General features: G+C 40.9%; 1 protein-coding gene across 5 annotated transcripts in view; it reads right to left on the reverse strand.

The window, feature by feature from the left end:
- The window catches only part of Kif13b (kinesin family member 13B), a 159,257-nt gene extending 142,319 nt beyond the window's left edge, over positions 1-16,938 (reverse strand). For 4 of the 5 annotated variants that reach the window (XM_071610614.1, XM_027926852.3, XM_071610617.1 and 1 more), the window contains exons 1-2: positions 16,811-16,938; positions 701-794 (exon numbers count right to left, since the gene is read on the reverse strand). In XM_071610614.1, coding sequence (XP_071466715.1) covers positions 701-794; positions 16,811-16,865 — 149 coding nt within the window. In that variant the 5' untranslated portion in view covers positions 16,866-16,938. Of the gene's footprint in view, positions 1-700; positions 795-16,810 lie in introns of those variants that run through there. The other variant, XM_071610615.1, reaches the window with a different exon arrangement.
- Positions 16,939-19,585: the final 2,647 nt, after the last annotated feature.

The raw sequence follows: 19,585 nt of genomic DNA on the forward strand, positions 1-19,585 counted from the left end.
AATCGTACAGACAAGAGTACAGGCCAAATTTCTTTGTCTGCCTTCCAGGTTTTCAGTAATCTGATCCCAGTTTAGTTGATCAAATTAATTTCCCTCCATTTACTAAGAAAACCCAAACTAATCTCTTCATTCCTTCTCCAACTCACTTTCTTCCTCTCCCTCATCAAGATCTGGGGGTGCTGCCTGAGGGCTCACCCCTGTCTCTGACAGTCTCTTGTCTCAAAGACTTAAAATCAACTGCAGAACTGGAACAAACCTGGAATGACAACGCCATTATGGCCCACAAGCCTTTAGAGAGGCATCCCTGGGCCGAAGACGGCCCTCGCCAAAGGAGCACTGAGCGGGGACAGACAGTGCTTGCCTGGGCAGAAGTGAATGGCACCCTTACTGAGTGATGGCCTGACAGCCTTCCCACCCACCTGCTTCTTCCTTTCTGATTCCCCCAACCCTTCCCAGCCCAGTGCTTCCAGAAGCCTTCCTCGACTGCTCCAGAACCTTACGCGCCCTGTCTTCCTACAGAAGCAATTCTGCCTGTGACACACATCCCGGCACTCATCACCCCTGCACAGGCTGCGACCCCTCCACCCGAGCAGACTCCTGAAGACAGCAATGTCTCCTCAGTGAGCACTCCAAGTTCCTTCAAGTGAACTCAACTTGGTCATTAAAAATCCATTGAACATCACATTGCTTCTTAACTTACCGGGCATCTCCTTTGGAAAGATTTGTATTTACAGGATTAAGAATAATCTTGTTTGCATCAACATCCACCACACATTTGGTATGCAAATCAATTTCTGCAAATTAAAAAAAAAAGATAAATAGTCATTTTTAAGAGTAATTTATTTTGGAAGAGCATTTAACAAAAACTCAAAACTCTTAGTGAGTTTAAAAAATATATCCTATCACTCTTTCATGATAAAAACATTCAACAAACTAGAAATAGAAGAGAAATTTCTCAGCCTATTAGAAAGTATCTATGAAAACCCACCACTAATACCACACCCACTGGTGTGGAACTGAACAGCTGAATGTCCAATATCAAGAACAAGACAAGGATGTTTACTACCAACTTCTATGCAACACAGTACTAGAAATTCTAGTCAGGGCAGTTAGGTGAGAAAAATAAAAGGTAACCAGACTGGAAGGGAAGAAGTAAAACTATCTTTATTGCAATGATTTGATATTATATGTAGAAAATCCTTAAGAATCCATGAAAAAACTATTCGAATAAATACATTCTACAAGGCCACTGGATACAAAGATAAAATATAAAAATCAATTGTGTTTCTATACACCAGCAATGAAAAAACTGGAAATGAAATTAAAAAGACAATTTCATTTATAATATCATCAAAAATACTAAAAGGAATCAATTTAAAAGAAATGCAAGAATTATACCCTGAAATTCCAAAAACTTGTTGATAAAAATTAAAAATTTAAATAAATGAACAGAAATCTTATGTTCATGAATTAAAAGACTTCATACTGTTTAGATGGCAATACTCTCCAAATCTATAAGATTCAAGGCAGGGTCTGGGACTACATACAGCTCAGAGATAAGAGGACATGCTTAGCATGCACGAAGCCCCAAGTTCAACACCCAGCATCTCACACATGCGTGTGTACACACAGACTTAAGGAAATCCTCATTAGAATCCTAGCTTGCTTTTTTATAAAAACCAACAAGCCAAACTGGGGTGCACTTTAGTGGTGGAGCACTTACCTAGCATGTGTGAGACCCTGGATTCAGTCCCCACCACGGAGGGGGAAAGAAAAGGAAGAAATGAAGGAAAGAAACAAACACAGGCAGGCAAAAGATCCAGAGCAGCATAAACATTCTTGACAAAGAAAAAAAACACTCCACTATATCAAAATACTACAAAACTACAGTAACCAAGACAATGTGGTCCTACTACAAGGGTAAATATATACATCAGTGGGACAGAACTTCAAGTCCAGTTTTCTGACAAGGGTGACAAGACAGAACAAAGGAGAAAGCACACTTTTGCTGGGACAACTGGATATCCACACACTGAAGAATGAAAGTAGAATCCTATCTCACTCCACACTCATGAACTAACTATAGTGGAGGAAGGACAAGAAAAATCCAAATGGATGAAAATCTAACTGCAAGAGCTAAAACTATAAAACTCCTAAAAGAAAACATAAACATAAATCCATATGACCTTGGGTTAGGTGTAAGTAGTTTCTCACAACAATAAAAGCACAAGCAACAAAAAGAAAAAAAAAAATGGAACTCATCAAGATTTAAGACTTTTGTGCTTCAAAGACACTATCAAAAAAGAAAAAGACATCTAGGTTGGCTCCACAGTTTAGCTATTGTGAACTGTGCTGCTATAAACACTGATGTGGCTGTGTCCCTGTAGTATACTGTTTTTAAGGGCTTTGGGTATAGTCCAAGGAGAGGGATAGCTGAATCAAATGGTGGTTCCATACCCAGTTTTCCAAGGAATCTCCATATTGCTTTCCAAATTGGCTGCACCAATTTGAAGTCCCACCTGCAATGTATGAGTGTACCTTTTCCCCCACATCCTCACCAACACTTATTGTTGCTTGTCTTCATAATAGCTACCATTCTGACTGGCGTGAGATGATACCTTAGAGTGGTTTTGAATTTGCATTTATCTGATTGCTAGAGATGATGAGCCTTTTTTCATATATTTGTTGATTGATTGTATATCCTCTTCTGAGAAGTGTCTGTTCAGGTCCTTAGCTCATTTGTTGATTGGGTTATTTGTTTTTTTCTGGCAGATGTCTTTCAGTGGATGAATGGATTTAAAAAAAATGTGGCATATATACACAATGGAATTTTACTCAGCATTAAAAAAGAACAAAATCATGGCATTTTCAGGTAAATGGATGGTGTTGGAGAAGATAATGCTAAGTGAAGTTAGCCAATCCCAAAAAAAAACAAATGCTGAATGTTTTCTCTGATATAAGGAGGCTGACTCATAGTGGGGTACGGTGGGAGAGCATGGGAGGAATAGATGAATTCTAGATAAGGAAGAGGGGTGGGAGGGAAAGGGAGGGGGCAGGGGATTAGCAAGGATGATGGAATGTGATTGACATCGTTATCCAAAGTACATGTATGAAGACTTGAAAAAAAAAAAAAGAAAAAGACAATACATAGAATATAAAAACTACTTATAAATCATATAGCCAATAAGGGACTTGCACCAGAATAAAGAATTCTGAATAATGAAAAGACTATTAGAAAGTCAAATTTTTAAATGGGCAAAGAAATAGAATAGACATATTTCAAAAAAATACAAAAATGCCCAATAAACACAAGAAAAGATGCTTGACATCATCAGATGTTGGAAATACAAGCTAAAATCACAATGAAATACCACTTTGCACACCCTAGGATAACTATAATCGAAAAGCAGGTAATAAAAAATGCTGGCAAGGATGTGGAGAAATTAGAACCCTAGTGCATTACCATAGGAACATAAGGATGCAGTCACTTGGGAAAAGTGTGGCTAGATTCCATATGACCCAGCATTTTCACTCCTAAATATATATATATATATATATCTCCAAAAGAAATGACAACGTATGTCTACACAAAATCTTACACACAAATGTTTCCAACAGCATTTTTTAGATAAACAGGAAAAGTAGAAACAATACAAATGTCCACGAAGTAATGAATGGACAGATGTGATGAGTCCAAAGAATGGAACATTATTCAGCAATCAACATGAAGGGAGCACCTTTAAAAGGGATCACACTAAGTTAAAAAGCCACTCACAAAAGGCCAAAGAGAGTGAGGTTCCATTTAGTTTAAATGTCCCAAATAGGAAATCTAGGTAGGCAGAAGACAGATCCCTGGTTTGTTAGCGTAGAGCTTAACGCTCCTGGGTGCGTTTTTCTTTTGAGGGTAATGAAAGTGTTCTAAAATTGATTGTGGGCTGGGGATGTGGCTCAAGCAGTAGCACGCTCGCCTGGCATGCGTGGGGCACTGGGTTCGATCCTCAGCATCACATAAAATAAAATAAAGATGTTGTGTCCACCGAAAAACTAAAAAATAAATATTAAAAAATTTTTAAAAAATAAAATAAAATTGATCGTGCTGGTAGATGTACAACTGTGAGCTTACAGTTGGGAACAATGTTCGAGATGTGAATTTTATCTCAATACTGCTGCGTTAGAAAAGACTGAATGTTTACATTCCCATAATTTTATACTCTTATATTTGTCTGCACGAAGTATCAAACTGTTTCTGTTCATCTCATCTCCACTGCCAAAAGAAAGGAGCTGTACTATGTTGGAGTCATTAGTATTTTCCAAGAACCTTGGCCAAATGTCAATGTCATATTCATTAGAAAGTGTTTCTACTGTCAGTAAGGGTAATTTTTAAAAATTCCTTTTAACTTACATAACAAATGCAAAACAAAACAAAAACATTCCTCTTTCTGGCCCCAACTAACTTTTCTAATATCAGTTATTCTACTTTTATTACCAAATATATATTATTTGAGAAATGCAAAAAGGTCACTGTTTTTTTTTGTTGTTGTTGTTTTGGTTTGTTTGGGTTTTTTGGCCAACACATTTTCAGGCAAAGAGAATCTAAAGAAAAACTTGAGAGCTGTTTTACCTAGGTTAAAAAAAAAGGCTCCTAAAAGGGGACAATGTTCTGCCATGATCAGCTAGCCTTAAATCCTATGAGTAATGCTTTGTGTTTAAGTCACCTCTACCCCTGACAGAAAAGCTTCAGGAAAGTGTCAGCTGCGGTGCAGCAAACTTTCAAACCTGCAATTTCGTCCTTGCTTCCTTACCTCTGACCATACTGTATTAGGTGGCCTCTTACAGGCAAATCTACATTATACACAAATGTATCATCAACTGTCCGGAAATTCTGTGACTCAGAATCTACCATCTCACCACCTACCACAAAGTTAGTCGATAGTTTCTTGCAAGAGTTTGGTCTCAACAGAGGAGCTGCACATTTAGATTCATAAAAATACATGCCTGAAGAAACTGGGTGTTCATCAAAGTTTCTCCTACAATAGTGCATTACCTTCATTTCAAAGGATCTTGAACTGAGAAGGGATCCACGCTTTTCCTTCAATATCTTTCCTAACAGGTCCTCCCTCTTCCACACCACTGCTTGCCATTTACATCAAGTACAACAAATAATTAAGGCACCAACCTCTGAATAACTCTATGTAATACAAAGACTCACCTATTACTAATACATATAACCTAAACTCACTTTGTCCTAACATGGCAATGCTTACAAATACCCCTGCATCTAACACCCATCACCGATGGCTTTAAGTATATAAACAACTCTCTTCACTTCTTTACTAGCTTAGGGTTTAACAAAATTCTCACCCCTACTCTGTTAATTGGCAGACAGCTATTGAGAAGGCTTTTCACAAGATTGTTTAGAACATGTAGGGGTAGGCCATTTAGGATGCATACCCAGGCAAATAAAGTGAGATGTGTAGAGAGTTTAAAGAACAAATATATGAAAAGAAATTTAATATAAAATGCTACAGCTAGTGTAACCCACAAATGAGATTAGCTGGTTGAATTAAATTATATTGCTATACAATTCTAAATATAAAAGTCCAGTCAAAACTTTTTACTCTATAATCCCTACAAAGCAATTCACTAATTAAATAGCATAGTTAAAAAGTTTTAAATTTAATCTTAAAAAAAGCAAAACATATACACCCCTACCAAAAATCCAAAAGATAAAAAGATAAACATCTTCCTCTTAGTTTGGAATAATACTTAGATTAAAAAAGATAAGAACCTCGCTGCTATGCACTGTCTTTGTAAAAACAGAAAAATAGCACTACAGTACACCCATGTTCTTAGCAGCTCTATTCACAATTTCCAAAGGTAGCAGCAACCCAAAGTCCACTGCTGAATGAACAATCAGAATGGGGTAAACACACATATGGGAACAGTGTTCAACCTTCAAAAGTAAAGAAATTCTGGGGCAATTCTACCATATGGATGAAACACAAAGACAAGGCTAAGGGAAATAGCCAGTCACAAGAGGAACAATGCTCCATGATTCCATGTACAGAGGCACCCAACACAGTCAGATCACAGACAGCAGAATGGGGGTGCCAGTGGGGGAAAATAAAGGAGTCAGGTATATGCAAAATCAAGGGTCAGATATATGAAAAGCATTTTAATATAAATAGTTTCTAATGACTGTGGAGTTTCTGTTTTGCAAGGTGAAAAAAGTTTGGGTGTGGACGGTGGTGATGGTGACACAGTAATGTAAATAAACTTAATGCCACTAAACTACACTTCAAAATGGCTAAAACTATAAATGTTATGTGTACTTTCCCACAATTTTTAAAAGCATAAAAACTTATTATTATAATAAGTAACACAGGACACATTTATTCATAGTGAAGCTTAAAGTAATGAGATCGGAATTTAATTAATACTGTGTCTGAAAACTAATTAAATACCAGAGTCATCTTAAGTAGTACTATAAGCTTATTTATAACCATTCAAGCTTTATAGTACTCAAAACCAATAATGTGATCAGTCCAAAGAAAAACAGAAAGGTAGGCTAACTTACTAACATCAAAGGGCCATACTCCTACCCCCAAAGAGGATGCCTTTCCAGTCAAATTTTTCTTGATAAATATTAAAATAACCAACAGCTGACAACTTGGTTTATTCTGCTTGCATATTAGTCACACTGTAAAAGTGAGCAATAATTTGAAACAAGTCTTTCTTCACTATACAAATCACCTATGGCTCGCACCCCAATGACCTCATAGTAAAACCTGGGCAGGGCCTGGGAGACTCCCCTTACATAACTCATGTTCCATCTGGGGAAATGCAGCATTCACAGACTGGACAAAATAAATGTTTTGCCCATTTAGTAAACTGCTTTTATGATTCTCAAAAAAAAATCAATAATAAGTGCCAAGACAAATCTATTATCCAGAAAGGATAATACCTACCAGTCATGTTCCTAATAGTTACTTATAACTTACTTACTCTTAAAGTCACTAGGGTCAATTTAATTCTATGAGGTGCAGACCTAAAATTCCAGCAACTCAAGAGGCTAAGGCAGGAGAATCAGGCCAGCCTCAGCAACTTAGGAAGACTGAGTCTCAAGATAAAATTTTAAAAGAAACTGGGGATATAGCTCCGTGGTAAACCTCCCCTGGGTTCAATCCTCAATGCCACAAAAAATAAATAAATAAATAAGGAACATAATAAATTATTTATAAAATTTGCTCTTTTATTAAAGAAGTTTGCATGCCATACAGGGTCCTATTTTCAAGTCACTTAATGTATACACTTAATGTGTACTTTTATATGTTTACACATGTTCACTCAAGTAAAGTACTCACTAATATTTCATGTACAAAGATCTTACTTTACCAATTAGAATGCAATACTTATAATGGCAGAATAGGGAATATGGTTTATTTATACTTCTTTATGTGCAGTTGCTTTAGACACCTCTTTTTATTGCAGTCTGCTGAAACCAGGGGAAGAAAAAAAAAATCAGGTGATGCCATGTAAGTAAAAAGCATATTGAACTTGGAAGGCTGAGGCAAGAGGATCAAAAGTTCAAGATCTGCCCAGGCAACTTAGCAAGACCTCATCTCAAAATAAAAAAAAAGAGATGGGAATGCAGCTCAGTGGTAGAGCACCCCTGGGTTCAATCCCAGTACGGCAAAATAATAATAATAATAATAATTAATTAATTAAAATTTAAATTTAAAAAACCAAACTGGCCTCTCACGCGCTAGGCAAGCTCTCTACCGCTAAGCTGCAACCCAGCACAACCCTTTATATTTTTACCAGTGAACACGGTATGTATTCAATAAATAGTAAAATAAAAACTGAACTCTAATATGGCTAATGCAAAGGTAGAAGGAATGAAGAAAGACACAGCATGGGGTGCCAGATAGCAGAGGAGAGGTTACAGCGTGAAAATAATTATAATTATCTTACATGGCCCCAAACACAAAATGTGCACACTCAAAAAACTAATCAATCTAGAGGACTAGGAAATAGTTATTTAGAAACTTGTAAGACAAGGCTGAAGATGTAGCTAAATGGTAGAGCATTTGTCTAGCATATACAAGGTGATGGGTTTGATCCCCAGCTCCACAAAAAAAAGTAAACTAAAAATAAAAACTTAAAAGAATCAGAACTGCCAAAAGAAAAAGAAAATCAAAGTCAGAGGACTCATACTCCCAAACATCAAAACTTTAACTAGACAACAACAGTAACCAAGACAATGTGGCACTATTACAAAGACAGAAAGATAGATATAGAGACTAATGAAATGGAAGTGAGAGTCTAGAACTATAACTTGGAAATATGAGTCACATTTTGAACAAGGGTGCCAAGACAGTCCAATGGAGGAAAGAACAGACTTTTTAACAAATGGTACTGGGACAACTGGATATCCACATGCAAAAGAATGAAGGTGGTCTCCTACCTCACACCACACTCAAAAATTAACTCCAAACAGATCAAAGACCCAAATTTAAAAGCTAAAACCATAAAATTCTTACAAGAAAACATAGTGTAAGTACACATGACCTTGGGTTAAGTATGGCTTCTTGGGTATAACACCAAAAGAATAAGCAACAAACAGTAATTTGGACTTTGTCAAAATTACACATTTTGTGCTTCAAAGAGTAAAAAGGTGATCAACCAACTAGAGAAAATGTTTACAAATCACGTATCTAAATAAAGGAATGGTATCCAGAATATATAAACAATTCTTACAACTCAATAGTAGAAAGGTCCTAGGTAATGAACCCAGAGCCTTGTGCATGCTAAGCACACACTCTACCACTGAGCTACATCCCCAGCCCAAGGAAAGGATTTGAACAGAAATCTCTCCAAAGACACACAAACAGCTGATTTGTGCTCAACATTAGTATCCACTAGAGAAAGACAAATCAAACAAGATACACTTCACACCCACTAGGATGGCAATAATCAAAGAGAAACGGTCTGGGGGTGCAGCTCTGTGATAGAGGGCTTGCCTAGCATGCATAAGGCCCTGGGTTCAATCCCCAGCATTGGGGGGCGCGGGGTGGGGGGAGGAACAATAACAAGTGCCAACAAGGATGCAGAGAAGTCGGAACCTTCATACGTTCCTGCTGGGAATGTAAAATGGTGCACTCATTTTGTAAAACAGATTAGCAGTGCCTCAAAATTTAGAGTTACTACATAACTAAGCAACTCCACTTCTATACATATGCACCAAAGAAAATGAAAATGCCTACGCAAAACCTGTACACAAATGTTCATAGCAGCATTATTCACAGTGGCCCGAAGTAGAAACTAACCAAATACTCATCAATTGATTAATGGATAAACAAAATGTATCATATCCATATAAGGTAATATTATTCAGATTTTAAAAGAATGATGCAAAGATACATACTAAAACATGAAGAGACCCTAAATGAGCTAGTATATGAAAGAAGCCAGATAATAAAGTCTACAGGCTGAATCATTCCATTAATATGAAACGCCAGAATAGGCAAATCCAGAGACAGAAAGCAGATTAGTGGCTCCCAGAGGCTAAGGGAGGTAGGGTGGAGATGGAAAACACTGTTAATGGGGCACAGAGTTCTCTTCAGGGTGAAGAAAATGTTCTGGAATTGCTTAGTGGTGATGGCTGCACAGCTCTGGAAATATCCTAAAAGCCACTAAATAACATAGTTTTGGTGTGTGAACCATAGTTAATAATAGAAGAACTGGATGTGGTGGCACCTGATTATAAATCTAGCTAATCAGGACGCTGAGGCAGGAGCATCAATTAAGAGTTCAATGCCACCTGAACAACACAGTGAGCCTCCATCTCAAAAATATAATTTAAAAAGGAATTTTAAAAACAGAAAAACTTGAAAGAATGAACCCTCTACCCTCACAGATAAACCATGGTTAGAGTTCTTAGCCACATTTCTCCACAATACTCTGAAGATCCCCGCTCATCCAATTCCTCTTTTAATTTCCTCACATGCTACCTCATTAAGAAAATTAAGCCCTCCAGGACTTTCCCATTATAGAATTACTCTCTACTATATTTCAAAAACTGTCCTTCTCTAAATAGAGAAGGACACTCCACAGTGTTAACACACTGGCTATTCCTGTGACATCTGAGGGACCATTCTTGGATTCATTTATCCCCCTGGGCTTCCAAACCACTGCTTTCTCCTGATTGTCCTCGGTGTCTCTCAGCTCTGTGACCTGCTTCACATATGCTTTACTGTGAAGTTCTATTTTCTACCTACAGAAATGACTCCTAAGTCTCCCAGCCCCTTAGCTTCAGACTCACACACAACAGCCTTTGGACCATCCACCGGCTGCATTCAGGCACCCCGCACTCCACAAGCGGTGGAGCTTCTCCCAGGCGCGGGCTGTATCTTATTCACAGTGGCAGTGTGCTGCATGTAAGCACTGACTAAAGACTGCTGAGTGTCCCAGCAGGACTCATCATTTCCCACCCTCCACCCTAAAACTTGCCTCTCCCATATGTCTGGTCTTCTGGTCTCAGTTCATGACACCAGCACTCACCAGTCATCGAAACCAGAAATTCTGCAGTGGCTCCGCAGGCTCAGTGTTTCTCAGATGCAACACAGACCCACTTCTCTGTGGTGTCCACCTGAACCCCTCCACCCTGCCCCGCAGTGGGACCTGGAGGCAAGGAGGACTGCTTGTGTTGCCTGCTGTGCCATTCTCAAATCCTAGTTCCATTTCTTTACTTCATACTCACTGTCATCACAAAGTTGTGTACGTGTTCTTATGAACTCACCAGGAAAACAGTGAGCTCGCCTGGTCAAAGACCATGACTTATGCTTCTAGTGCATCTTGCGCATCTCAGGACTTCCAGGTCTCTTTAAACATTATAACGTCCAGTGAGTATAAAAGCACAGGCTTTGACAGAAGGCTCCAAAATACTGGTTTCATAATCCTAGGAATGTTAATTAACCTCTCTGAAATTGCAGTAAATAGAAATTCTACTATTACCTTTAGAAGTCTGGTTTGAAGAATAAAATAATGTCTAAAAAGCCTGAATTCAGCCAGGTGCTGTGGCCAGCCTGGGCAAATGTAGTGAGACCGTATCTCAAAAATAAAAAGGGCTGGGGATATAGCTTAGTAGAGCACTTGCTTAGCGCACATGAGGTCCTAGGTTCAATCTCCAGTATCACTGGGGAAAAAACATACACACTGAACACTGCAGCTCACAAATAGAATAGAAAGCTCTCCGGACTAGAGGTGTAGCTCAATGATAGAGCACATGTTTAACATGTAAGAAGCCTTGGGTTCAAGGCCCAGCAGAGGAGGAGAACAGAGAGATCTCAAGAAAGCAGCTCCTGGGGCTGGGAGTTTGATCAGTAGTAGAGCAGTTGTGTACCTCTGGGTTTGATCCCTAGCACCCTAAAAAATGGAAACAAAGGGAAAACAGTAGCTCTTATTTTTTTCTTCAATCAACAGAATAAATAGAAGGATTAACACACAGCATTTTCTAAAGCTACCCACAGCTCTGAGAGCGAAAGCCCAGCACCACTGTCATGGATCTGCCTCCTGCGGACCCATCTCCTATACTTTTCCAGAGAGCACCTGCTCATCCTAGCCAACTGTTCTTCAGAACACACTCTGCTGAAAACAAGGGGACCGATCAGCAAGCACTGAGATCAACAAATCCATTTCCACTCAATAAACACTTCAAGACATCTCGTTGAGTAATAGTTTTGTCAGTGGTTTCTTCCATCTTCAGAACTTAAGAGGTAGAAAAGTCAGCCATTACTCAAGGCTTTATGGAGGTAATGGGGTAAAAGTTAACGCCAATTTCAACAAAATTGTACATTATAAATGTGTTCCTTCACAGAAAGCCTCTGGCCCTACGTGTGTAAATCCAAATTTTAGGCCACTGAGTTGAAAGTAGAAACAATGCTGTAATAGATCTGTCTGCTCACCACCAGCCGGAAAAACAAGCATCTTCTGTTCCAGCACCCACAGCCATGCTTAGCTCCACGTCTATCAGTGACCTCTCTAAAAAGGCTGAAGAACCACCAACAGACCCCGCATCAGGAAGCCTTCCCTGCCCCTTCATTCCCACAGGATCCCTGTCTTCACTCATCACCTGGTCTTTAAGCCTCCCCCACCCCCTCAGTTTTACCTGGGCTTTCGACCCATGACTGCTGGCTTGATGTTGACCAACCCCCTTTAGCTTCTTAATCACAGGGCTTTGTTTTCACCTTGTGCTTTTTAAGTCCTACCCAGCTATGAGAGTCATCTACACAGGCTTCCAATCTTGTTTTGGGATCTGGCAGTCTTTCTCCTTCATGTCTGTGTCTGCACAAAGTTCTTCAAAAAGCTAAACAGAGCACACAGCTCAGCACCCTAGGGCCAGACTTCTGCCCTGGCTAGCTACTGCCAGGATGCCTGCCACTTGCCCAGCCTTTGTGTTCCACCCTTCTTCTCCAGCCAACCTTCCAGAACCTTTCCAGGCAGCTGAGTCTTGTCTCTGCTGCCTAACCTTGCCGAACTCATTCTTATCTCTGTGCTTTGCTCCCAGACCATACCTCCTCCTCAGAGAACGAAGGCCCTCCCCCTCACCATGCACCCATTCCACACACAGGCTTCCTCCTTGAAGTCTCTAACCAAAATTCTCTCCCCTGGGGAAATCTTCCCTAGTCACCAGGCCTTAGAGCTCTCTAGGTCTTCTAAATTCCTATACTTACCTATACTCACCTGCACTTAATAACTGGCAGTCTATTATAGTTGTTTACCTTTTAATCTTATCTTTTCATGTGACAAGTCATTTTCTCATGGGCATGAACCATAAAACAAACTAAGAAACTGAATATGACAATAGTAGTCAATACCAAAAAGTTTTTAGGAAATAAAATCCCCCTAACAAAACAGCTTCATTTTCCATGTTTCTAGCTCTGGCCCCTCCTGTACATACGTGTACATGGTGACAGCCACCCCAGTAGATTCACTCAGTTACACGTGTGCTTCCATCAATGAGTATTCCTTGTTAAGTGGGTGTGATCATCATCACCTCTAATAGCTATCACAATTCCTCCACTGCTACTAGATCATGATTTACTGAAGCACTGACTCTATTAGACATGATTACATACTTCTCTGTATCTTTTATTACATCAAGTATAGCAAAACACAAAGTAAACTTGTTTGAAATACCCACTGAAATAAATTTATTGCCCATGTTCCCTAACGTCTGAAACAATCCATTTCACTTTTTCTTTCTGGCTCAATTTCTAGAGCAATTTCAGTTTCACTCACTTATACAAATATATTTTCCAAACATTTTTTATATAATTTACTTTGGAAGTCAGTCTTACATATATTAAAACAAGAGCAACCCCTTGATTGAAGGGCACTTTAATACCAGCTAGAAACCTGAGAGGAACTCAATAAATGCTCACTTACCTATTAAATATTTTTTAAACCACGTGAAGTTAAAAACTGTCAAATTCCTGGAAGGTATCACTCATCTAATAATGTCAATTATGCTTGTAAAACTTTCAGCTCATTTAATGATTAGACTGGTTAATAACGTTGGACAGGTGTTTTGTATGGTACAGGAAAGAACAAGATTGTCTGTTGAGCTGCACAGTCTCAAAGACAACATGCGAAGACAAACAATACCTGAAAATAGAACTTCAAGATCTTGTGACAAAAGAAGGTTACCCCTTTTCTTTAGCTGTTTAGCTTCAGATTTCAGATGAGTTGAAATGTTCAAACTATGTCAAATCACATATACATGTGAGCACAAACTGGGGGAAATAAGAAAAGCTGTTAGGATAGAGGGGGAAATATTTTTCTATTTTGTGTTTTGTTAGTATAATTTTAGACTGCATAACTAGAAAAATATTCTTGACAAATTAGCCATTACAACTCTTGCTATTGAATTAGGGCTTAATGCTTAACATTCAGGTAACTTAAGTTTTCCAAACCCACATACTGTTTAGCAGGAAGGCTGAAGCTCTTACTTCCATGAAAAATGTTAAATAAGCCAACCCACCACCTCAGGACTCAAAACACCAGCACTGGGTCAACACTGAATCACAGGAAGAACTTAAAAGGATGTACCAAAGGTTTCTGGAAATCTTCAAACTTTCCTCAAAAGATAGCTAATGTGATTCCAAGTATCAGAGCAAAACCATATCAGTGACCCACTCTCATCCCTGTCCTCACTAGGATTTCTCAGGCTGCTTCCTGCATTTATATGCCATATATGCCATGACAGAAACAACCAGGACTTCAGGGGACATTATGCCATAATTATATCCTATCACTTAATACATTAATTTTCCCAAAAGTAAAAACTGTTCAAAGTAATATGATTCTTTCAAAATTATTAGAAAGGAATAATTTATTTTAGCTTTTTTATATGAACTCTAGGCACCAATTTAAAAAAAAAATCACTGGCTTTAAAATTCTACATTGCATTCCACGATAACCTTTAAATTTATGCAATTACTTCATGAAGAAATAGGAAAAGAACCACACTTAATCACCTGTGAGAATCACTGAAAAGAAGTTCATGTGCGTCAGGAAAGATAAGGCTAGGTAAGACAGGATAAAGGAATTGAGGGGGGCAGATCACCATAAATAATGTACTTCTATTTATAGAGCCATGGAACCTATGTGTAAACATTTAATTTTAAAAATTACTTCAACCAAAGAAACAACTAACTCCTGATCCCACAGCTAAAATTATTCTATGTATTCCTCAAAACTCAGACACTGAGCCAGGCCTGGTGGCACATGCCTATAGTTCCCAGTGACTCAGGAGGCTGAGGCAGGAGGATCCCAAGTTCAAGGCCTCTACAACTTAGGGAGACCCTATTTCAAAATAAAAAATAAAAAGGGCTAGGGATATAGCTCAATGGTAAAGCACACTGGATTTAATCTCCAGTACACCAAAAAAAAAAAAAAAAAAAATCTCAAGCTGGGGTTGTGGCTCAGCCTAGCACGTGCGAAGCCCTGGGTTCAATCCTCAGCACCACATAAAAATAAATAAAGGTATTGTGTCCAATTACAAGCAAAAAATTTTTTAAAATCTGATGGAACCATCATTACAACTTACTCATGACAATTTAAAATAAAAAGAATAGTAACTCCCCTCAAAAAAGTGAAACTATTTTGGGGAAGACAGTGGGGGAGAGAGAAAGGCTCTAAATATGGAGCTAAGTTATTTTGTGGTGGTTAGTTGCCTCTTTTCTAGCACTGACATTTCCAAGTTGGTGGTTTTTTGGTTTTTTGGGGTCGTTCTCTCTCTCTCTCTCTCTCTCTCTCTCTCTCTCTCTCTGTGTGTGTGTGTGTTTGTGTGTGTGTGTGTGTGTGTGTGTGAGAGAGAGAGAGAGAGAGAAGGAAATTTCAAGAATGTGCTAAAACCACCTTTTCAAAATCAATTCCCACATAAATGATATTTCATTTGGCTTGGGATTTTTTTTCTTCTTAATCATTGTGATGATAATAAACTTCAAGTGAACTAAAATAAAGACGCCTGAATATGTAAAAACAGAAGATTTGGAAAACTTTCAGAGTTCCATCAAAGTTATTTCATTTTGTCAGGGCTAGGAATTTGAGAGGTGGAAAGACAACAGACCATGCAGGAGCTGAGAATCTGAGGCAATTGAATCCTAGGGGGAAACTCAGGTGATAGCCTTAAGCAACCCTAGCAGGGACAGGGGGACAAACCAATTCCAAGACAGAAACCAACTTTCAACAAACAGAAGGACAAACCAACAAAGTCAACTGACTGATCTGTGTATCTCAATACACAGGAAAGACCAAAGAGAAGGGAAACAGCTTAAACTTTCTGTGTAGAATAAAACGCTCGATTTTGAACACAGAAGTTGTTTTTTAAAAAGGGCTTGGAAAATGATTCTGGTGCTTGGAAATGATCCTGATTAATCAAGAGTCTTATCAATGGCAAAGTCATCTCCTGGGACTGAAACAGTGATCCCAGTAACAAGACCTTTCTTTTATAAAGTGTTTTCAAACATATCATCTCATTTAAAGGAACCTGCCCAGCCAGGCTGCTGGTGAAGTATCAAAGGCAAGACCCAGCCCACCTCCTCTCCTGACTTGAAGCTGGGCTTCATTCACTTCATTTGAACGTCACAAGACGATTTAAGTGAGCTCGGTTTATCTGCCTTCTCTACCCTCCCTAAAGACTTAGGAGAAAGTCTCAAGGATACAATTTCACAAGAATCTTGGCACCTAAACTATTTATTGTTGAGAGATGACGGGTATGACTTCAAGCCAAAGCAGAAACTTCTCAACCGTCCCAACACCGAGAAAGGCATCCCTCGACCCCAGCCCAAGGCACGGCACCGGGCAGCTCTGCCGGAGCGCGCAGGTTCAGCACCGAGGAGGGGAGGCGCCGGGCAGCGCCGGGAGCCCTCCGGGGGAGTCCGCGAACTCTCGGCGCCGTCCCCCGCCGCGGCCGAGGGGTGCGGGCTGCCCGGGGCGCGGGGCGGGCCGGGGGCGCGGGCGCGGTGACAGCTGGCGGGGCGCGGGCGGGCGCGGGGCCGCGGGGAGGCAGAGGGCGAAAGGGCGCCGGGCGGGGCGCGTGGGCGGAAGGGGCAGCGGGAGCGCGGTGGGCCGGGGCGCGGGGCCCCGCGGCGCGCGCGGGCCCGGGAGGGACGTCCCGCGGCAGCGGGCGCCGGGCGCGGGGCCCCGGGGAGCGCGCCGGCCGCCGACCCCAGGGGCGGGCGGGCCCCCCACGGCGGCCGGGCTTGGGTGCGCCGGGCACCTGCCGCCCGCGCGGGGCTCTCACCTCGTCGGTTCATGGGCCGGACCCTCACCGCCACTTTCACTTTGGAGTCGCCCATCCTGCCGCCGCCGGGCTCTCGCTCGGCTTCCGTCTGCCGAGGCCACCGGGCAACTCTTCGGGGCTGACCCGGCGGGAGGGGGCCGCGGGGGCGGGGCGGGGCGGGGCCTGAGGCGGGGCGGGACCTGGAGGGCGTGGCCGCGCGAGACCGGCGCGCCCCGCGGCATGCCGGGACCTGTAGTGCCCGCGGACGGGGCGGGCCGGCGGCCGCGCGTGGCTCGCTGGAGTCCGTCAGCGAGCTTCTGAGACCGCGATCCCATTCCTCACGGTGCTTCTCCTCGCAGTTGGGATTGAGACGTGGGCGGTCGACAAGCCAGTGCCTCGCCGGGAAACGAAGGGCCGAATGGACGGTGTTGGAGACCCTGCTACTTAACCTCTTCCTGCGTAACTTCCACACTGGCTCAGAAGATTCCTGTGCTTGAACTGGCCTCCCGGCCTCCTTTGCAGAACTAGGCTAGTGAAGTGCTACTGTCCTTAGATCTGCAGGTGATGGCTCTCCTTCCTATCAAGGTCTTGAGCCTGGACCTTGAGCTTTCTTCCTACTGAGACCTTGATCCGTGGAAGCAATCTGAATTCAAATTTCCCAATTGTGTGACCTTGGACATGATATTTGACTGCTCAGTGCTTTCATATGTAACATGGAGGCAATAGAAGTACTTCCTAAAATAGGCACATTTAAGGCCAAACGGTTTACTTATATATGTAACCTAGCCTATAGTATAGACTCAGTGAACACTTACTGCGTGAATGGGTGAACGAAGCCAAACTGAAATAGCCCTTTATGTGCCCATGCAGAGATTAACCGGTGGCCTATGGGCCAGATCTAGCCTACAAACACGAATTGTTTGGCCTAACCCTATTGGCCAACACGTAAAAATCAGACTTGAGTATGTAGTACTGGGCCTGCACTACATATTGGAATACAGGGTTGAGACTGAATAACAGCAACCAACTTTATAAGAGGCAAGTGCCCGCAGTTCACCATCACCCCCTCCAGTCTGCCTCCCCACTGTGTTCCAGGATCCCGCGAGGTTGTGACAGCTTCTTAGGTGTGTTTAAGGGATAATATCTCAAAATAGCTCAACTATTTTGCAGGTGAGTGAATACAGAAAGCTGGTGAGACTTGCACTTTTACCAACAGTCCTGTTGTTGAAAGACCTTCAATACAGCAGAGCCATTATAAAAGGTTAAAAACAGTTGTAAAAGGGAAGAAATTCTGAGCCAGGTATGGTGGCACATATCTGAAATCTCAGCTGCTCAGGAGGCTGAAGCAAGAGCATCACACATTCAAGGCCAGCTTTGGCAACTTGGGAAGGGAGACCCCATCTCAAAATTGTTTTTAAAAATAAATAAGGCTAGAGATGTAGTAAAATGTCTCTGGATTCAATCCAAAGTAAAAATTCTAGCCACACTGCAGCATGGATGGATTTTGAAGACACCATGCTACTTGAAATGAGCCAGTCACAGTAGAAGGCTATGTGATGGGTGATTCCATTCATATGAGGTCCCTAGGATAGTCAAATTCATAGAGACAGAAAGTAAAATAGGCATGGCCAGTAGGTGGGGGAGGGGAAATAGGGAGTCGGTGTTTAATGGGTATCAGATGTCAGTTGGGGAAGATGAAAAAGTTGGGGAGATGGATGGTGGTAATGATTTGCAATATGGATGTACTTAGTGCTACTGAACTGCAATTAGGAATGGTTAAAGTGTTAGGGGTATAGCTCAGTGGCAGAGTGCTTGCTCAACATGTGTGAGGGCTGAAAGGCCCTCTATAAAGAAAGGAAATTTGTTTCCTAGGGGCACCTCCTCTGAGCTGAAGGAGGGCCTCCTCAGCTGGAGCAGAAGTAGGTTTAATGTAGGGCCCTTTGATTTTTCACAGCCCAAGAAAGTAAATAAATAACATCAAGAAAATCAATTTAGTGGCTGGGCTGGTGGCTCAGTGGTAGAGCACTTGTCTAGCACTTGTGAGGCACTGGATTCAATACTCAGCACCACATTATGTCCACCTACAACTAAGAAAATATTAAAAGATGAAAAGAAAGAAAATCAATTTAGGATTGCTAGGGCCGGGTGTGCAGCTTGGTGATAGGGTGCTTGTCTAACATGTGCAACGCCCTGGTTTCTGTCTCCAGCACCACAGAAAAATTAAAAATAAATTTTAAATATTATAAAACTGGGGCTGGGGATGTGGCTCAAGCGGTAGCGCACTCGCCTGGCATGCATGTGGCCTGGATTCGATCTTCAGCACCACATACAAACAAAGATGTTGTGTCCGCTGAAAACTAAAAAAAAAAAAAAGAAATATTAAAAAATTCTCTCTCTCTCTCTTAAAAAAAACACATTCTACTGTCATGTGTAACTAAAAAGAATAAATAAAAAATTTTTTAAAAAAATTATAAAACTGCCAGCTTCTTAATTTTGCCAAGTAAGTTCTTTTTTCTTTCAACATTTTTTATTGGTGATTATAGTTGTACATCATGATAGAATTTGTCACATATTGGTACAGGCACATAATATAAGAATATTATTTGGTCAATATTACTCCTCAGTACTTCCCCCCTCCCAAGTAAATTCTTTTTAAAAATAAATAAATGGCTGGGGATCTAGCTCAGTAGATAGAATGCTTGCCTCCCATGCACAAGGCCTTGGGTTCAATCCCCAGCACTACAAAAAATAAAAAATAAATGAATGTACACAATTGCTATCTATTAGCTCTATAAT

Source organism: Marmota flaviventris, chromosome 3 (assembly GCF_047511675.1).
Source record: "Marmota flaviventris isolate mMarFla1 chromosome 3, mMarFla1.hap1, whole genome shotgun sequence".
Taxonomy (NCBI): domain Eukaryota; kingdom Metazoa; phylum Chordata; class Mammalia; order Rodentia; family Sciuridae; genus Marmota; species Marmota flaviventris.